Source organism: Brachionichthys hirsutus, chromosome 2 (assembly GCF_040956055.1).
Source record: "Brachionichthys hirsutus isolate HB-005 chromosome 2, CSIRO-AGI_Bhir_v1, whole genome shotgun sequence".
In the NCBI taxonomy this organism is placed as follows: Eukaryota; Metazoa; Chordata; class Actinopteri; order Lophiiformes; family Brachionichthyidae; genus Brachionichthys; species Brachionichthys hirsutus.
Window position 1 is genome coordinate 14,243,923 of NC_090898.1, and position 19,264 is coordinate 14,263,186.

The 19,264-nt window shown below is 47.9% G+C and overlaps 1 protein-coding gene across 1 annotated transcript in view; it reads left to right on the top strand.

Annotated features, from left to right (window-relative positions):
- Positions 1 to 19,264, top strand: part of camta1a (calmodulin binding transcription activator 1a) — a 247,302-nt gene that overhangs the window by 145,043 nt on the left and 82,995 nt on the right. Inside the window, exon 5 of the mRNA XM_068744294.1 lies at positions 1,200 to 1,335. Within this exon, the coding sequence (XP_068600395.1) occupies positions 1,200 to 1,335 (136 nt within the window). The remainder of the gene's footprint in view (positions 1 to 1,199; positions 1,336 to 19,264) is intronic.

Consider the following 19,264-nt stretch of genomic DNA (forward strand, 5'->3'; position numbering starts at 1 on the left):
GGGGGGGCTGCAGGGACCCCATCTCGCCCCTCTCATCCCTCTGCACTGGCCCCTGAGATCCGGCTGGTGAAATGATTGATGAGTGATCCCGAGATAAACAGGCACCCCGGGCCCCCCAAAAGGCAGCCCTGCAAAATGATGCATGCAGCGTTATAAATAAACCGTGTGGGAAAATGACAACAAAACAAAGAAAAACAACCGTCGGGTTTTCTTATTTAGAATATTACAGAGGAAACAAATTCACCCGCATTTAGTTTCTCTGCTTTTGATGAGAATGTTTGAAGTGTTTTCGTGCGTCTTCAGTCCGCGACACTTGTGTCATTTTACACATCTGTCTGTGCATGTGAGATGAGAGCACAAGACTAACCAGGTTGACCAGATGACTGGACGGTTAGCAGCTTGGGCTGTCCCACCCGATCTTACCTTACCGATCCGTGTTCTCTGTGAGGACAGCTTTCAGTGGACGAGCAGAAATCAAACCTGATCCTGTGATTTCCTTGCATGTGGAACACGCAGGCTGAGGATATAACCCGATAGCGTCTCCACAATAAACACGAATACGGAACTACCGATTGTTAAACGAGTAATATTTGAACGTTTTGTGTGCCGCTTTCTGTTCGTGTTTAACCTTGAGTACCAAACACCTCTGTTGCAAAATGGAAAGGCAGATTATCATCACATACTTACATTACATCATTATGAGCCCATTGGCTGTGGTCTGGTCTGGTTGAGAGGCGGGGGGGGGGATGAATTATGAATGGCGTGTGAGGGAGGATCTTCTCTTACCCCCCCCCCCCCCCGGGGACTTCCGATACCACAACTCATTTAAGTTGGATGAATGAAGCGTAAGGAAACGACCTGCTGCCTCCGCCCGATGCGTCGCTCCTCACACACCGGCCTTCACCCAATTTACTCTGTGCTATTCAGCTCCTCGGAGCAGGCACGCTCCTCATTGGGAGAAATGTATTCTGAAGGGTGCTTTGTTCATTGGCAAACTGTGCATATCAATGCTGAAAACCGCCATAAAGAAGTCTTGTCGTCGAAGTCACATTTTCCAGCCCGGCGCAGACTCGTGTTGGGCCTCTTTGTACGTCTCTAAAATGAGTCCCTGAGATGTGCCTTTGCCTAAAAATCCTTCTCATCTCATTTCATCTTTCTACTCCCCCCCTTCTCTCCTCTCTCTCTCTCTGTGGATCCAGGCCGCAGAATGGGTCGATGATCCTGTACAATAGGAAGAAGGTGAAGTACAGAAAAGATGGCTACTGTTGGAAGAAGAGGAAAGACGGAAAAACCACTCGGGAGGACCACATGAAGTTGAAAGTACAGGGAGTTGAGGTGAGTGTTCTTACTGGAGTTTGGATTCTAGAGGGAACGCATGGGGGGAGGGAGAGGCGGGGTGGGCCTGGGTATTTGGCGGGCGGGAGCCAACCTTCACCCTGACACAGACAAACACGGGTCTGCAGTCAGCCGTCCCCTGGTTGTAATAGAGACGGTCACATGCTGCAGTCGGCCCGCGTCTCCGAGGAGCCTTACCAGGAAACAATGCAGCACAACAATAGTTTTCCCTGGGAAGCCGCTGGAGTGGAACCGATTGTTTGTACCTTATTAAGGCTCTGGATGTTGCCTTTGCTCCAGAGAGCCCACATTAATCTTGCTGGCTCAAAGCAGTACTGTGAAGCTATCGTTCCCTTGCCTTACTCCAAGGCACTCCCCGTACCAGCTGCTGCCATAAAAGGCAGTTGTATCTGTCCTTGGCTCACCCAGGTTCAGTTCGGCGTGGCGTCGGTACCCTGGATGATAAATCGGCAGGTCCACGTATGAGACCAGGTGAGACTCGTCCCACAATCCTTTGTGTTCGGCCAGACTGAAGTTTGGGTTCTGCAGTGTTGTTGCGCCACAAAGCAAAGATGCCCTGAGCACAGGAGCTGAGATCGGGCATAGGTGTCTACACGGGAGATTTTGGTCTCCGATTCATGTGTGTGCACGTGTACAGCCACCAACACGTGCACATAACCGCAATCCCTCAGAGCGGGGCGCTGTGAGTTGATGTCACGCAGTCTGACAAAGACCAAGCTCAGGCGTTATCCCAACAGGGGCTCGACTCTCTGTTTTTTTTTTACTCCTCAAGATATTTTTCACTCCAAGAAAACAGGCCTCTTCCTTCATCTCGCCAGTTCGATGTCACCTCTGCTCCCGCAGGAGGTCCCACAATCTGCCGGGACGATGCACAGCCGGACTGTTTCGGGAAGTTTAGTCAGCCAACTTGTAAAGATGCAGATGTGTCGACATCTGAATAAGGATCATGCACAGCATCGTTCAGTGTGTTGGTTTGGCCTGTGCTGATTCCCACTGGACAGATGTGATTCTGTGCAGATGGAATAAAAAGTGATTTGTGGTCTGATGTGTTTCGTAAAAGGCTTTTCTAGCATTTGAAATCACCTTTTCATTGACAAACAAATGGAGTTTGTGCAGTCGGAGTGGAAAACGACCCGAGGTTAGCAGCACCATGCAGCAAGTGGCACTGAAGCAAATCTACAGACATTCCTGTTGTGTGTTTGCAGCCTTTTAAGATGCATTGAAAGCAGGCAAACTAGAAATAGAGGCTGATTTCTTCCACATCCAACAAACCTTGGGTATTTGAAGGAAGAGCTTTTCATCACATTCTTGTCGGCTCTTAACAGGAGCATTGAATATCTAGTAAATAGTCCAAAAGAAGGAATGAGAAGTTAGAGGCTGAGATGAAATTATCAAATCACTGAATGTGTCGTGTCTTGAAGGGTATGCAACAACAAAAGGTGTGTCCTGGCACAAAGTCATCAAGAGTCGCGCGCGCGCAGAGGTTGATGGCTGTTCAGTGAGCTGTTGGAATCTCCACAAAGTCTAACTGTCCTTCTTGTAATTTTGTTCTGTGAGCTCTTATACGGTGTGACCGGTCTAATTTACCAGAGTTAACTGCTGTGTTAGCAGCAGAGTCCATGCAAGTTGTGGTGGAGGTGAGCTTAATGGAGAGAGAGAGAGAGAGAGAGAGTCAGGGCTGTAAACCCACATGGGAGCTCATAGATACTGGAGTAGCCACACCGTACATAAAAAAATAAAATAAAAAACCCACAAGGGTTGTCTTTTCAAAGCTACCGGGACCGTTGTGTGTTTCTGTGTGGTTCAGAGATCACATTCACATATTGCAGCCTTGACAGACTTGAATCATGTCCTTTGTAAACACCTCACCCTTCAAGACTGACAAAGAAAGTGGTGATCCATCACCGCCGGACCCCTGAACCCTCCATATTTACAGTAAGCGCATACAAATGACTTGACCTTTGCCTTCTGCGCAGTGAAAGAGAATTTAGAGAGGCTCGGAAGCGATCTGTCTCCTTTCACAACTCTATTTGTAATATACAAGAATTCAAAAATGTAGCTGTAAAGCTACCGGACTTTGCAGGTCCAGTTGTTGCCAGTTAATTCCTCTTTTTTCTTTTCTTTATCTTTTTTGCAGTGCATTTAAATATATAATTCCCGACATGACTTGACACTAGGCTGGACACAAAGGGTTGACATCACACGAGCTTAATCTCTCTTGTTATACAGAGGGCCTTTACATCACTCATGCTGTGCTGTAGCTGCTCCGATTCCCCAGCCGCCCGGCGCTTAATAGAGGTTGCGTGGTTATTACAAGGGCCAGGATTGGTGCACGGAGAGGACAAGTGTTGTGGGTGGCTCAGCCTAGTGATGCTCGGTGGCTGAGGGAGAGGCTTTGAGTCTGGGCGTCAGGGGCCTACGAGAGGCAGCCTAGCGTGGCAGGAGTCGATGTCAGCTCGTGCTGCTGCTGCTGTCCTGTCTGCTCCACGGTGCTGGCTCAGCAGCCCATGCAAAAAAAAAAAAAAAACACAGCCTTGTGCCGCTATCTTTTCTCTGTTATCCAATTCTCTGACTTTTGATACTCAGACTAAATTTTTCTTTGTCTTAACCCCCCCCCCCCCCCCCCCCCCACACACACACACATACACACGCCCCCAAGTCAATAGTCCAGGTGGACAGAGCCTTGAGTTTGGCGGTAATGCTCCCTGTTCCCTAAAATAGGAGCACAGGGGCATGTTGCGGCATTAGCGCTTAACAGGCCGTGAAATAGCAGCCTGCCTTCCTGACGTCTCCCCCATCACTTCAGGTGAAGCAGCCAGACGGCCGGATAAATGAGCAAAGCAGCGCCCCCACCCCCACCCCCACCCCCACCCCACCACAGGCATGCACTCGTGGCACCTGAGGACAGACGTCCGTCAGCGATTATCTCAGGACACCCCGCTCTTAGCAGGGTCCAGTTCGGGATGTCGCCGAACCGCCGGTACAAATCCTCACCGCCGCTCTGAGCGGGTGTCAGTCAGGATGCTCTGTTACATCAGGTTTTTGATTGGCTTTCTCCTCTCACAGAGTGATGTCATCGGAATGCAGGCTGTAGGGTCTCGTCGTGTGCATAGCTCTAGCATCCCCTGGCTTCCCTCTGTGATATAGCAGAAACCTCAAAGTGATCTCTCTGCTTCTTGTCAAGCTTCTACCCCAACGACACCACCTCTCTCCTCAGCTGATTAGCTGTTAATGTCAGCTTAACACCCATTTTACCCCCGCCCCCCCTCCCCCCATTATTCCTAAGCTTTAATAAACTCCCTCAAACACAAATCGATTTTCCCTTAAGTGAAGGTGGCACTGCCTCTGACTTATTTCATTACCAGAGGCTAATTATACCGATTGAACTGAGCCTCTCTTCTAAAGGTGTGTCGTACGGCTCCGCGCCCCCACGCTCCCCCCCCCCCTCCCTCGACTTTAATGGCAATACGGTTCTCCACAAATTCCCACATTCCCGTTCCTGCTTCAGCTCCACCCGGCCATCCCTCCACCCAACCCTCTCACCCTTCGCTACCTAAATCATCGGCTGCTGCGTCCTCAGCTCCCGTGACTTGTCGTTTCATGTTGGCTCCACCATAATGTGTGATTTCAACTGTGCAACTGTGCAATGAGGGAAAGTAATGGAGCATGCTGGGGGGCTCAATCGCCTCTTTTCATTGATAATAATGAAGACAAATGTCAAAACATTAGTTGCTAATGTTGTAATGGAGTGGATGCTAGTGGATGAGCGCCGGATGCTGCACTGCATCGGCGTTCAATATCACATGACCTTCAACATTTAACGCCGAGCCCAAACCACATCGAGCATGTTTGTCCCTCCAAGCATTAAAACCTGAACTGAAATGGACATTCTTGACCCATAGCCATAGCCATACCTTTATTTCTTTAGTTAATTAACTTTGCTGAAAAAAAATTAACTCCACAATTTTTATAACAAATCAAAGTAGCTGCATATGCTTGAAAAGGACTTGTTTTGGTTGGCCGTGTGTTTTTGGTAACACATTCATCACCAGATTGATGAAACTCAACAAACCCCTGTTCCTGCCCCTGCTCCAAGTCAACTTTTTTTTTGGGGGGGGGGGGGGTTATATTTTCCAATTTTATTCAAACTTACAGGCTGTCTTTTAAACAACACTCAGCTGCCTGCTCTGTAAAGGCAGGGAATCGATTACTGTTTCCATCGTCTTCTCCATCCTCCAGAAGCCGGCTCTTGTTTTTCGCTACGTTTTCCTTGCCTTGGAGCTGGCGCTTCTAGCTTTTCCTTTCACGGATTTTGTGGCAAAGTTAATGCCGATGTTTATGTGATATTTCATGCAAGGTTGACATGGTTATAACTCGGAACTTTTCGATTCACGCGTGAAATGGAATAACAGTCGAGCGGTTGCAGAGACGGAGGAAAGGCATGGTTTAGTTACAGGTTGTCCAATCGCTAATGCTAATATGAGTTAAAATGCACAAGTCTTGAGAAGAGAGAGTAGAAAAAGTGTCTTTGTTTGTTTGTTTGTTTGTCTGTTAGCAGGAATACGCAAACTATAATGTGCAAAGAAACACACACTAACCTGCAGCTCTGCATTCATGCATCCGTGACACAGACAATGCAGAGAAGAGAGAGCGCGAGAGAGAGACATTGGCAGTGGTACAGGCCTACATTCCTACAGTCTCCCTACCTAAATATGCCAAAGCGTCCCCGGCAATGCAAAAATAATAATAAGAAAATTACAGACGCTGATGATCTGCAGATGCCCCCGCGCAGTTGTCAGGGGGTAATAAGTGCTGATTGAGAGGTGATCCTGAAGCTTCTGCTGCGCATAACCGTACTGTGAAATAACTAGAGATGCATCTACACATGTAGCGTTTGCACTTGCAGATTTGCCTCATCAAAGAGTAACTATTGGCCTTGGTGCAGTTATTCACTCTCTGAGCCCCCCCCCCCATTGGTAATTGCAGCATTAAGTTATAGAAATGTCCATGCATGGGGAGTAAGTGATGGAGTTATTTCCTGATTTCCTGTTATCCAGCTCAGTAGATTAAAGCAGTGATCTTCACCCCAGCATAATGGCTTAATGGGTTGTTATGCTGTTATTAGCGACTGAACCAAATCCCTCCCACGTGAACGCCTTTCCCCTAGCATCGGGAGCATCTGCTTTACCCGTGCTTTTTTTTTCTCCGTTAAGACCGCGCTAATTAGTTTTCCTCTCTTACTTCGAAACAATTGCCGAATCACTCAACAGCAGCTAAGCCCTCGATCTGCCTTTCATGCTGACCTCGCCGTCGCCATTTGAATCTGGCAGCTGGATTTGAGGGGATCATTTTCGGAAAGTTGACGCAGGGAGTGAATACTGTGGATCTGCAAAGGCGCTGTGCAGTTTGTACCTTCTATAATTGAATTCACCACAGAGTATAATTCAACATGTTCAAATGTCACACTGAGGAATGCTATCAGGCGTCACTTTCCTTATCCTTCTTTCCCATAAAGGAAGGCAGAGACACCCCTGAAATGGCTGGAGAAAGATTTTGGATTTGTCGCGCTTTAGCTTTAGCATTAGCTTTGACTTCGCCCACCCACTGCGGCTCCCACCTCCTTCCCAGACGAGGGAAAATGGCTTCATTGCCTTTTAATGACCGATTCATAGTACACTTAAACGAGGAACACAGATGCAAGAGATCTAAGATAACAGACGATCTTCATTCTTTGGGGGACACTTTTTTTTTTTTTTAGGGATGCTCTCTGCTTATTTTCCACTCATTATACTTTTTAATACTGTTGTTGCACCAAAAACCAGCAAGTTTTTCCAGTATGAGATGAATGCAACCCCACTTGGGAGCACCAGATTCAGAGAAAGGGCAAGAGGTCCGTGGAGATGGCGATGTCAGCAGCGAGCTGCAGGCAGCGAGCGGGCTTTGCATGAATGTGTTTGGCTCTTATTGTGTGAATTCTCCGTCTGTTGCCTCTCGTGAAACACAGATTCCTTGGCAACACGAGTTTTTTACTGTCTTAATGAGCGACTTTTACCGAGGCCTCTTCCTTCGACTGTTTTTCAGATCCAAGCCAGAACAGGCGTTCAGATATTCAAGAGTACCACTAAGTAATACGCTGTTGCATTGTTATTCACTGGAAAGCCCACTCCTGGTGTCGACATCAAGCAACTCCTGGACCGGGTTGATTCCCGCAATTATAGGAGTTTTGTAAAAAAAAGAAAAAAGCAGGTAATTTCTGCGTTATTCTCTCAAATGTTCCGTTTAATGATCCACAATGCTTCACATATTGTGGACTATTTCTGCACCAAAGAGCTGCAAAGAGAGTAGGATGAGAGTGAGTTTCTATTCCTGACACAGATCCCTTGAAATGCTGCAGATCTCTCTTCCGTGAGATTCCATTCCTCTCCGTCTTTCCTCTTGTCGTCCCTCCGTCTGCTTTCATCTCTTGAAAAAGCTGCTCACTCCCATGTTCACTCCTAGACCCATGTGTCAATGGCAGCAGCTTCCTTTGGGGGCCTCGGCCGGACCGTCTTCTTCACCCCCCCGCTGGCCCTGGATGAGTTGTTACTGTTCTGCGTTCTGCGCCTGACCTACGTATTACTGCAACACGGAAGTTTAGATGCAATTTCCAGCCGTGTTACATTTAATAACTACAACACAAACGTGTAGCATTGCTCCAACGTTCCCCCTTCAAAGGAGGCATAACGAGTGTAGCTGCAAAGTTCAAAGAGAATGCTGAAGTGTTTGTATAGAATTACACGGGGCGAGCAACTGTGCTCTCCTCGGAGTGATATTGAAAGGTTTAATATTTTACATGAAGGCGTGTTAAAGAGGAGTTTAGCTCAGGAAACAGGTTTGGCCCCCGCTGCTCTGGGCAGCAGAGGAATTACATCTTCAGACACAACGGCCTCATTAATGCTGCTGTCTTTGTCATTGCTTTGAATCCTCCCTTTTATTTCTTTTCTTCCCATCATCTCGCCTTTATGTTGCACTCTGCATCACTACTCCATTCCAGACATCAGTGCCATCCTAGTGATCTGAATAGATCTCACATCTGTGCCCTTCTGGTTCACCCGCTTTCTGTTCGGCTTCTGCTGATTTACAACGCTGTTTCTCCTTCAGTCTTTTTATTTCTTGGTTGTTGTTGTCTTTATTTTATTATTTTTGGGTGGGTGGTGTATTGTTGTTTTGATTTGTACTAGTATTTTTTGTTGTTGTTGTTGGTAGTGCTGAAATGAAAAGCAGCAGCAGACTTTTTTAGATTTCTATTGCACATTTAAATGAGGAGGGAGACAGAGTCATTTGTTTCAGCCCAAGGGGGTGCTAAGCTCGCTCTGCATTGTGCGTCGACATCGGTCCCCTGTTAATGTCACTGTCACTAAATAATGATGCATGCATGTAGACAGACGCAATGACACGCACACATCTATGTGCATGTATTTAGTTTCACTGACACAATCCCGGGGGGGGGGGGTATTGTTATTGAATGTAGGCATGGCACATATGTGAAAGAATCTAGCATAAAGATGCACATATGAAAATATAAGAAACCCTCATTTAATTAATGGGGAGAGTTATTATATATATAAAAAAAAAATCACGTTTGAAGATGCAAAAAAAGAAACCCCCTGTTTGATGTATGAAAGTGGAAGCAATAAAAAATGAGTCAAAAAGACTGTCGACTGGAAAATAAAACACTGATGAAAAGGAGAGGAGGGAGCTGGAGAGGCTTACAAGGTGGATGGATGGTGAGGCAGGAGAGAGAGAGGGATGGGAGGGAAGGAGGCAGGGAAGGAGGGGCGAGTGTGGAGCGCAGGGGAGGAGAGAGAGAAAGCCGGAATGAACGATATATAGCCGCTGGCAAACAGAAAACAATTGTTACACTGCCTCCCATAACCCACTTCAACCTTAAACAGCAGATTTTTTTCACTCAATTAATTTCTACACATTGGAGCAGGGGCCTTGGCTGAAGCCGGGCTTTTATGTATTCCTGCTGCTGCTGCAAGGTCTATACACATCTCTCTCTCTCTCTCTCTCTCTCTGGCTTTCTTTCTTTTTCTTCAGAGAAAGAACATTCTGTATGGGAATGGATTGGAACACTTTGAGAGATGAAGCCTGAATAAACCAGGAAATATTACACCGGTGTAAAACTAGAAATTCCACCACCTCGACGGCGAGCAGCCAGCTGGGTATCCAAATGACGTCATCACTGCTTTAAATGATAGCTCCCCCCCTGACCATGAAAACCCACCCCGAGGATTTGAATTCGCATTTATCTCATTATGAGTTTCATTAAGCTCTGTTTTCTTCAGGATGTCTTGCTGCAACTTTTGGAGATACATATAATTTCCTGCCTGTGGCTACAATTTGATCGTAGTTGCGCGTCTAAAGCGCTAAGATTTGTTATCTTGCAATAGGAAATGTTCCATGAGCATAATAAATATGCATTTTCTGGTTCAACAAATCCGGATCATCCCTTGAATCCAAATCGCATTTTGATGTGTGGGAGATTGATAGGATAATTTACATATTTCCATCTAGCTCCAAATTGTTATTGGAAGGAACAGCCCCATTTGGTGGTCGGCAATGTTATGATGTCACTAGTCAGGGGGCGGTGCTTGAAGTGGTCAATAAAGTTCCCGACTCAGGAGGTCGGGGGAGAAGAGTGAGAGAAAAAAGAGAGCAAGATGGCAGCAGGGCCAAGAGGTCCGTGTCGTCACTAGGAGAAAAGCAACTGGTGTCTGCGTGATTTCATTACCGGTGTGTTTGCTGATTAATAACATGATGGTAGAGAAAAATCCCCATCAGAGATCTTCTTGGCGATGTCATCATGTAATTATTGTCCAACCGTTTCAGTCAATTAAGTTACATAGAAAAGTCTTTTAATTGCCCCACTTTGAATTTTTATTCAAATAAAGTCACGGAAATATATTTACAGGAATCCCCTCGATGAATACAAATATTTCCAACAAATACCAGTTGCAATCATAATATTCTAAAAGTGTCCTGTGTGTGTGAAGGAAACAGCGGCTCGGCGGCTTCACGTGGTCAGAAGGTTGAGTTGCCCGGGGGGGGCAGAGAGGGGGAGACCAGGCAGAGACAGATGGACAGATATATAGGGAAGGGCATGACTGAGCTGTGTCTGTGTGTGGTGAGGAAGGGCCGGTCGGAGCAACATGAATCATGGCTCCGGTTGAGAGAGGAGGAGATCAGATCAATAACAGCCTAGAGGAGGGAGAAGACATAGAGAGGGAGAGACTGAGAGCGAGAGACAGTGGATGGAGGGAGGACACAGGAGGTGTTCATCACCAGACCACCCCGACTCCACAGCATGCTCCATTTTGTCTTTTTCTTTTTTCTTTCTCTGGCTGTACGGGTAATTTATCGAGGAGCAGGACTTACATTTCTAGGAGGAAAAACCGAAACAGGAGTAGATACAGACACTCTGCTTACATATAAGTATCGCTTATGCTTATATCTTCTTGCGTCGTCACCGAGGCAAAATATTATAGTCTAATTTGCAGCAAACAACTTAATTATTTGAATGGAAAGAACCAAATTATGAATTTTACTACAACCACTTTTGTTACCTAAGTTGCTCATATTTGTGTAAAAAGTGTGTACTTGTCTTTTCCCCAGTGCACAGAGAGTACAACGGCTCAGCAGTGGTCGTTTCTCATTAAATGACCAGCACGCCTTGGGAAAAGGATTGTTTTCTACAGAATATATGTGTGTGTGTGTGTGTGTGTGTGCGTGCCAGGAGCTTAAGATGGCCAAGCGCTTCCCTCTACTATTATACAATAGAACACTTGAATTATATATATGTATATATATATATATATATATGTGAAATTTGGTCGATAGAGGTGAAGGACGTTTCATCGCTATTTCTCCTTCCCGCCTCCTCGTGCACTCTGCTCTGTCTCAGAGTGAAATCCCGAGATAAAGCTCGCCGGCGCTCCGTGTTTAATGGAGCTTAATCCCACAGATTTGAGATACGGAGCTGTGAGGTAAATCCCTCATGCCCATCTTCACTAGCACAGAGTGGTCATGTCGCCGACTAATTCTAGACCCAGACAGGTGGACAGACAAAAGGAACAAGGACAAAATGTGCTCGTCTTTTTTTTTTTTTTTTAAACAATTGATCAGGAAATGAGTTGTGCCGTTCTCTGTGGCTCACAGAACGTTTCCCAGCTCGCCCCATGTATGTTCGGCCATACTTCCCCTTCAGCCTTCACATTTAAGCATTGCCATGTTTGCTTTTGTCTGATCAGTCAGCCCTCCCTCTTGATGGAGGGATTCCTAAATGGATCTGTGCCACAGAGACGGCGATGAGACAAAGTTCTGAGGGTTCTAACGGAGCTCTCAGGGTCTCCAGACGGGACCCCAGCCTCAGCATCACGTCAGGGTGCTTGAAGAGCGTTCAGAGGGGTTAGCTGGGAGGTATTATAGCCGCCCAACAATCCTCCTTAAGTGATGAGCTGACACTAAGCAATTTACTTTTCACCCTGCCAGTGAAAACGTTTCCAATCATAAGTGCATAATGCTCCCATGGCAGGCAATATGCCAAGCCCTCTTCTTCCATCTGACGCGTTTTTGTTTCAGAATAGCCACTGTGCGCTTGAATTTACTCCACGACATGCCTGTCAGGCCCGCCTGACACAAGCGTCACTGTAAATGCGTAACGGAGTCCACTTGAATGATCGCAGAGCAGCGCAGCTTGTTAGCAGCAGCGAGCGACGATCCAGACAGAGGAAATGAGCGTTTGACCAAATCCGCCTGTTTTTGATGCTGAAGACAAACGACAAGGAGAAAAGACGGTGCGCTTATTTAATCAGTCTTTCTGTTAACACCGAACTACATTCAAGTCTCCACGGATTTCCTCGTCCACTCATTTTCCCTTTTGCTTTCATCCCTTCTGCCCCCCTCTCTAAAATGCTCTGCCTTCCCCAGCATCTTCCCCTACCTCTTCCTTTGCAATACCTCTGAGTCATGAGATATCTAATTGCCACAGGAGTAGAAAATCACAGGCTGGAAGAGCCCAGAATCACTGTAGAATTATTGTCCAAAGCAAAAAAAAAAAAAAAAAACAGCAGGCTTGAACGCTCAGGAAAAAGCCACGTGCACACAGCGATCAAGATGTCGGCGCGCTCTGGGAGAAGCTGCGTTGTTTATTTGTGCAACTGTATGCTTCTAGCAAGTCAGGAGGCGCGTCATCCTTTCCCTGGCGCTGTCGCTTCAAAGTCTCAATCGCTTGGACCTCAACCCCTGCCAGCGCAGCCAATCCCCTTCTGCCAAGGTCCTCTTCATCCTGCTGCCGCTGCTCTCCTCGCGCTTCCTTTGCATAATCATCCAGGTAATTGTGGAGTAATTGACTGCATCACCTGCTCCCAGGAAGGTCTGGCATTGTTTAATAAACAGCTGGAGTATGTGCCTCATGTTTACGGCGAATAAGAGGAGGAAAATGTTGGGACCGGCGGGGGGGGGGGGGGGGGGGGGGGCGTGCTGGAAAGAGTCTGAAAACAGGCAGAGAGGGTGTACACGTTCTAATTTCCCAAACGCAGACACACAGATAGAACATTCTCTAGGCTAGTCCTGAACTTGTTATGCAAGGTGAACATATTATTGCCTGTGGAAGGATTTGTGTGGGAGAGGCTAATGAGAGTGGGAGATGGATAGATTTAGCGATGCGGGGAAGGGAAGAGGGGAAGAGGTGACGCAGAGCGAGCGAGGAGAAACTTTCAGGCATGAGAGAAGATCTGGATAGACAGAAGGTGGAGCAAGAAAAGAGAGTGTGGGGGGGTGAGGCAAGCCTCTGTGGGCTAATGGCATTAAGAGGGTCAGATGAATCGACACCCGCTGAGTGTTATTGACGTGTGTGTGTCCCCCCCAACCCCCCCGCCGAGCCTGCCCAAGCAGAGCCGGCCTCCTGAGCCGGGTGTTGGCCGGAGTCGCTCCTCAATTAGACTGTTTGATTAGATTCCCGCGCTTGTGCCCCCTCATGGGGTGAGCAGGGTGGCGTGATGGATGTGATGGGCAGAATTATCAGAGAGGGGGGGCGTCACCCCTGCCCTACCTGGGTGGGTGGGTGGGTGGGGGGAATAGACGATGAGTTTGAACAGTCGTTTCAGGGGCGTGCAGGCGGAGGTCGTGGGGGGGGGGGGGGGGGGGGTGCTGCTCGAGCCTGTTTTTGAGGCTGTCAATCATTGCTGCTTACGAGACAGAGGCCGGGTCTCTGCACAGAGATGCAACGGAGTAATTACTATTTCATCTCGCTTGGCATCTCGACGTATGAGCCCGTTCCCAGCCACTGACCTCACGTGGCAGCCCTCCACCATCTTTGAAATGGTTTGAAAACGCTCGATTTGCATACCCTGTCCTTCATTGGCTCGCCCGTCGAAGAGGGACTCGAAATGTAAATGTGCTCACAGATCCAGCGGATTTCCTGCTTTTAATTTCACTTGACTCGTTTCCCAGAGCAAATGTTGCGCTTGAAGTCTTGAGAGTTTTGTTCTGCGCTCGTCTGTGTTCACACAGTCCGTCCCTAACGCTGAAGGCTTCGGATAGGACACGCACTTCACCCTAGTTTTTTTTTTTTTTTTTTCATTTTATAGGAATGACAGTTTCTTACAACCATTCATCAACATCTTGGCCTCTTATGGTGCAAAAAAAATGGGGCAAGTCAGGTAAGTGTCCCAATTCAGCAGTTTTGAAAGGCGGTAACTAATGATATCTCAGGAACAGGAGCTGCTGCTGTTTCCCAGAGAACTTTCTCTTCCTGTTCCACTGTCTGTTTGTGTGGCTGGATAACTACCTAATGGCCTGTCTCTGATGAATTAGGGGGGGGGGGGGGGGGGGGGGGGTCTGACACCTTGCAAACACACTCTCTCAAGGTCAGAGCAGCCCACAGATTACCATATCCAGGGGCTTCAACTATCCAACACAGCCTTGAGTCAGTCCGATGACAATTGAGTCCAGCGCACAAGAAGATAAGGGGAGTTGGATCATTTCTGGGAGGCGAAGGGTGGTGGTGTGTGTGTGGGGGGGGGGGGGGGGGGGTGATTTGCTCCAAAGGAAGAAATTGCTTTCAAAGTGGAGAAAACCTCCGGTGATTGCCACCGCTGATGTCCCCAACAGGGGCTGTAATGCCGAGGGTCTGTTTGTGCATCCTTCTCAGTTAGGGGAACGCACAATCGTTCCCAGGACAATGTTATCCCTTTTCTTTTATTGAAAGCTTTTATTCAGCCCTCCAGTCTGTGTCGGAGAGTCCCTCTTCCTCCCCCTAAAAGTGTGAATGTGCTGTGCTAAAGCACTTCCACATTTCTGCACAATAGGACCAAGTTGTGTCTAAACACAATGCGGTTCTACATTTAAACGTACGGCCAAAGTGGCGAACAAAAATGTGGCAAAAAAAAAAACTCTCATCAAACAAGACAGGTTAAAAAAAAATTAAGCAAGTAAAAACACTTAAGGCGTTAAAAACAAAGATCAATATCTAAAACTGAGCGAAACAAAGAGAATGTGGCAAAATAAGAGACTACAAGGAGAGTTTAGTATAATATGAGACAAATGATGAAATGTAAGTTAAAAATCGGGTCCGAACCTGAAACGCCAGCGAGAAAGAAACGGCTGACGAGGGTTAACGTGGGCTCGCACGTCTAAACCTAAAGCAGAGTCATGCAAACACGCACATGCCTGCTCGTAGTCAGGGAAGAAAACCGTAACGCATAAGGGCAAATACACAATCCGCCCACGCACTCAGCAAACACGCCTGCAGCGAGCTGGCTAGAATGTCAAGCTATGTGCATGGATGCCTCCCGCCGCCACCGCCTCCTCTCTCCTTATTTCACAGCAGCACCTGGTGGTGACAAAGAGGAGAGGAGAGGAGAGGAGTTGAGTTCATCCACTCCCTCCCTGGCCCATCATGTTCTACTTGACTGTCAATCCAACTTAGAGCCGCCTAATTTTACTCTGACTTGACGATGTCCGAGTCCCGGCCAAAGTTTGAGGGATTTTAGCCGTCGTTCCGAAGCCAAGGAGCAGAATGAATGAAAAGCCCCTTCCCAAATTGATTTCAAACTAAATCAAACCCTGATATTCAATTATCTGCGAGAGCTGCCACTGAGCAACTTTAAAGTTGTATAGGTAGAGGAAAAAAAGAAAACCAGCACAGAAAGTGAGGAGTGGGGGTGCGGGGGGAGAGGGAGAGGGAGGTGGGAGCAGAATTTAAATGGCTCCGTCCCTGCGTGGTGTCAGAACAGGTGGCCCGGTGGCAGCGCTGGGGCTTATGAATGAGCTGTTGAAGCCCGTCGCTACCTCCAGCTAGCGGCGGCTCCGATTCTGCCTGGTTAAGCTTCCGGCCTCCTTTGCCAGGAAGAATTAATTGAAGAAATCATCTCAGGGACCGGGACGGATCCGGTGTAGCCGGGGCCCGATGTGTCTGGCCAGCCAGACTGAAAGACGATGATGGTGTACGACTATCCATTCCACACACACACACACAGAAGAGGAGCGCTTCATTACAGGACACCAAATCAGGACCGCTCTTCATTACGCCCCCCCCCCGTGTGAATCGCTGTTCTGTGCATGCTGTCATCAGACGCTGCTACTTCTGATCTCCCCTGGTCACAGACGCGCTGCTGCTTTGACCGATGCAGCGTGCATGTTGACCAGCGTGCGCGTGACCAGGCATTACCTGCTTTATATCACGCGATCCAACAGCACACCTGTGTGAGCTGCACAAGATGCCCCCCCTCTGCTTTATAAACACATCCTCCTTTGTAATGTTTACTTCATTTACCACAGTCCGGGAGCGACTGCCAGCTGATTGGTTTATCTTAGCAGGGGCCGCTGACTTTTTCATTGTATCAGAGAGCGAAGGTAATTATTGGTAAATGACTAAAACCTGTCCTGTCAGCAATATCAAGCCGAAACCAATCAAGTCATTGACATTGCAATTGCATTTGAAAAAAAAAAAGCCGGCCGCCTACGGCCCTGTGCCGCGCCTGCGCACCGCCGAGCAAATGTTTGGCTTAACTAATGAACGACTGAATGCAATTATAACGTACTATCTCTGAAATGACTCCTGCCATGGTGTTAATTACATAATTACTGAAGATGTCAGCTCCATGCAGGAAGGTGTAGCATCAGCGGAGAGAGAGAGGGGGAGGGGGGGGCACACGGGGGGAGGGAGGCTGCTTGGCTTTCAGGGGATGAACTATAGATGCTTCTTTGATTCATGATACTGGCTTTGTGGAAAATATCGCCTTTGCCAAGTTAATTTTTGAAAAGGCCAGCATATTTGGGCCGAGACAATCAGCCTGACCTTTTTGAGAACAACTCCAGTTTTCACTCTTTCACCTATTTTTTTGTTCTTCCTTTCTTTCCATCCCGCCTCTCCTCCCTCGTTTCAGACGTCCTTGACAGCAGCGTCTGCTAATAGAGACCGCCGTTGTGCAGCAAAACTTCCCGCTGATGAAGCGGCCTTCCCGCTTCCGTTGGAATATTTGTACACATTTATTGGAGGCTGCCTCCAGTGTAGACAGACAATTGTATTCTCCTGCTTGTGTACTTCACTAATCACGGCGACGCAGATGACTTTGCCGTTGTTCTATGTGCCGTTATATCATGCAGATGATTGGAATATCAATTCATTCCTCTCTAGCAGCCTCATGGCTAATTTGCAATGGCTGTATATCAAATGTGTCATGAGAATGGGGGGGGGGAAGGGGGCATATTTCACTTCCAGAGAATATGGAACAGAATTTGTCATTTGCCATTCAGTTGCTGCCTCTCCCTGGTGCTGTGTTTGTGTGTGTGTGTGTGCGTGTGTGCGTGCGTGTGTGCGTGCGTGTATGTGTGCGTGCGTGCTTGTAACAGAGACAGTGCATTTATGGAGAGAGTATTTGTTTTCGGGACAAACATGGTAAGACGGGGCTAAGGTGCCCCAAACGAGATGCAGATGACGAGTCATGCTGAATAAAAGCATCACCGCTCTTCGGCAGATGGGGGGGGTCACCATGGCGCCTGTTTCACCCCGCCCCCTCCACATCCACCTGTCCCATGTCACTACTGCCAGCGGAACAAACTCCGACAGGACTTTTCGTGGAACTGAGAACAGTTTGCCTCCTCCCGGTTCTCTGTTGCACCTCCACCCTCCGCCTCCTGCTTCAGTAGTCTGGTGTTTTCACAGGAAATTAGCCAGACGTCCCCCGAGGTGATCTCGTGCATAGCAAGATATCTGCCTGTCAAGGCTCTCTGTAGCGGCTGTATTCATTTGTTGCTCAGTGTCCCCCCCCCCCTCCTCTGGCTCTCTGTCTGACCCGGGCACCTTCACTAAAAAGTGATTCTAGATCGACTCTCGAGGCCAGACGAGAGTGATAGCAATCTTTTCCCCTTGTTTTATCCCAAACAACTCTTACTTTTACACAGTGGCATGTCGTGCACTTTATTGTTCATATTCTCTCTCTTCCTGTCACCACAGACAGCCCCCCCCCCCCCATGTGACCATGATTGTACTATTAGGGTCTTTAATTTCCACCTATCTGGAGAGGAATAATCACTCTGTTTAAGGCGGTGCGGCCAGCGCTCCAGCGCTCCGACCACGGCTGTGCAGACTTCACAGCCCCTTTGACCCGAGGCTCCGTATTTACCGCCTCTGCTTTACGGCCCAGTAAAACAAACCCTTGATGATTTTGATGGGCTTATGAAAACATTTCCATCCAGACAGGCCGTGATGCTTTCAGCGGGCTGCCCTTCGAGTTTCTCCTTCGCTATACGCCCTGCTTGCTTGAGGTCGGTCTGTTAACTGGTCGCAACATCTCATGCACATTTTCACTCGGAAACGGAACGGTAACGGTGCGATGGACAAACATGGACACCAACGGTGACTGGACGACCGATCTGGAGACTTTCCTGTCCTTCCATAGCGTCCCTGAATGTGCGCATGTCTTAATAGGACTCAGTTTGTTCTACTTCTTTTCTCCCACTTCCACCGCGTTCACACTTGCTAATGCCATTTTCCAAGCACCTGTGGGTGACTTCGAACTTCACGTCATACTTAAGGACAATTGCGTCCATAAAGCGGGGTCAGTCCGTGAAATGGGTCAAAAAGTGGCCCATATTTCCTCCTCTACATGAGAACAGAAATTGGATGTCAGTCACAGTGGGGGGGGCAGAGACAAACGGCATCCCTCGGGACCTATCCCAAGTAAAGAATTGCTGAAACAGGACATTCACTGGCCCAAGACTTCTGCGACACGAAGAACTGTCCTCCTACTCCTGCATTGTGGGGACACAGTCAGCAAAGTGCCCCCATACAGCTCTGGATTCATTCCTGTTTTTTTTTTGTCATTTGTGCTCTTACAAGTTCCGCTCTGCTTTGTACTTTGTGGATTCACTCAGTGCAAACACTTGGGAGGTGCCATCGACGGATGGCACACATTTGTGGACGTCTGACACAGCATCTTACAATTGGCCATTAAACGCTGGGGATTTACTTCAAAGAGAAATGTCTGCTTCTCTTCTGCGCAGTGGACAAAGCAAAATCACCATGCATTGGGCATTCGAGGCTTTTAAGATGTAATGATCTCCAGTTTATGGCGCTGTTGTCTTTCGTTTCTGTCTAACTTGGTAATGGGAAAGCCTTTTTCCATTCAAGATAATGTGCTGCCCTAACAAGATGGATTTTATGGCGGCCGTATGACGCTATGTGGATTAGCAGTGGACCGGCAGATCATACGGCGGCGGTAAATAACCCTCGGTGCAGCACTTAAACCTCGATCCTCGCTTCAAGAGAACGGGCTCCCGTCACTAATCCGCCGAACGAGGGCGTCGACGGGTGCTCTGGCGTCTCCGTGCATTTGCTGCGGCCTGTCAGACGGGTGAAGCC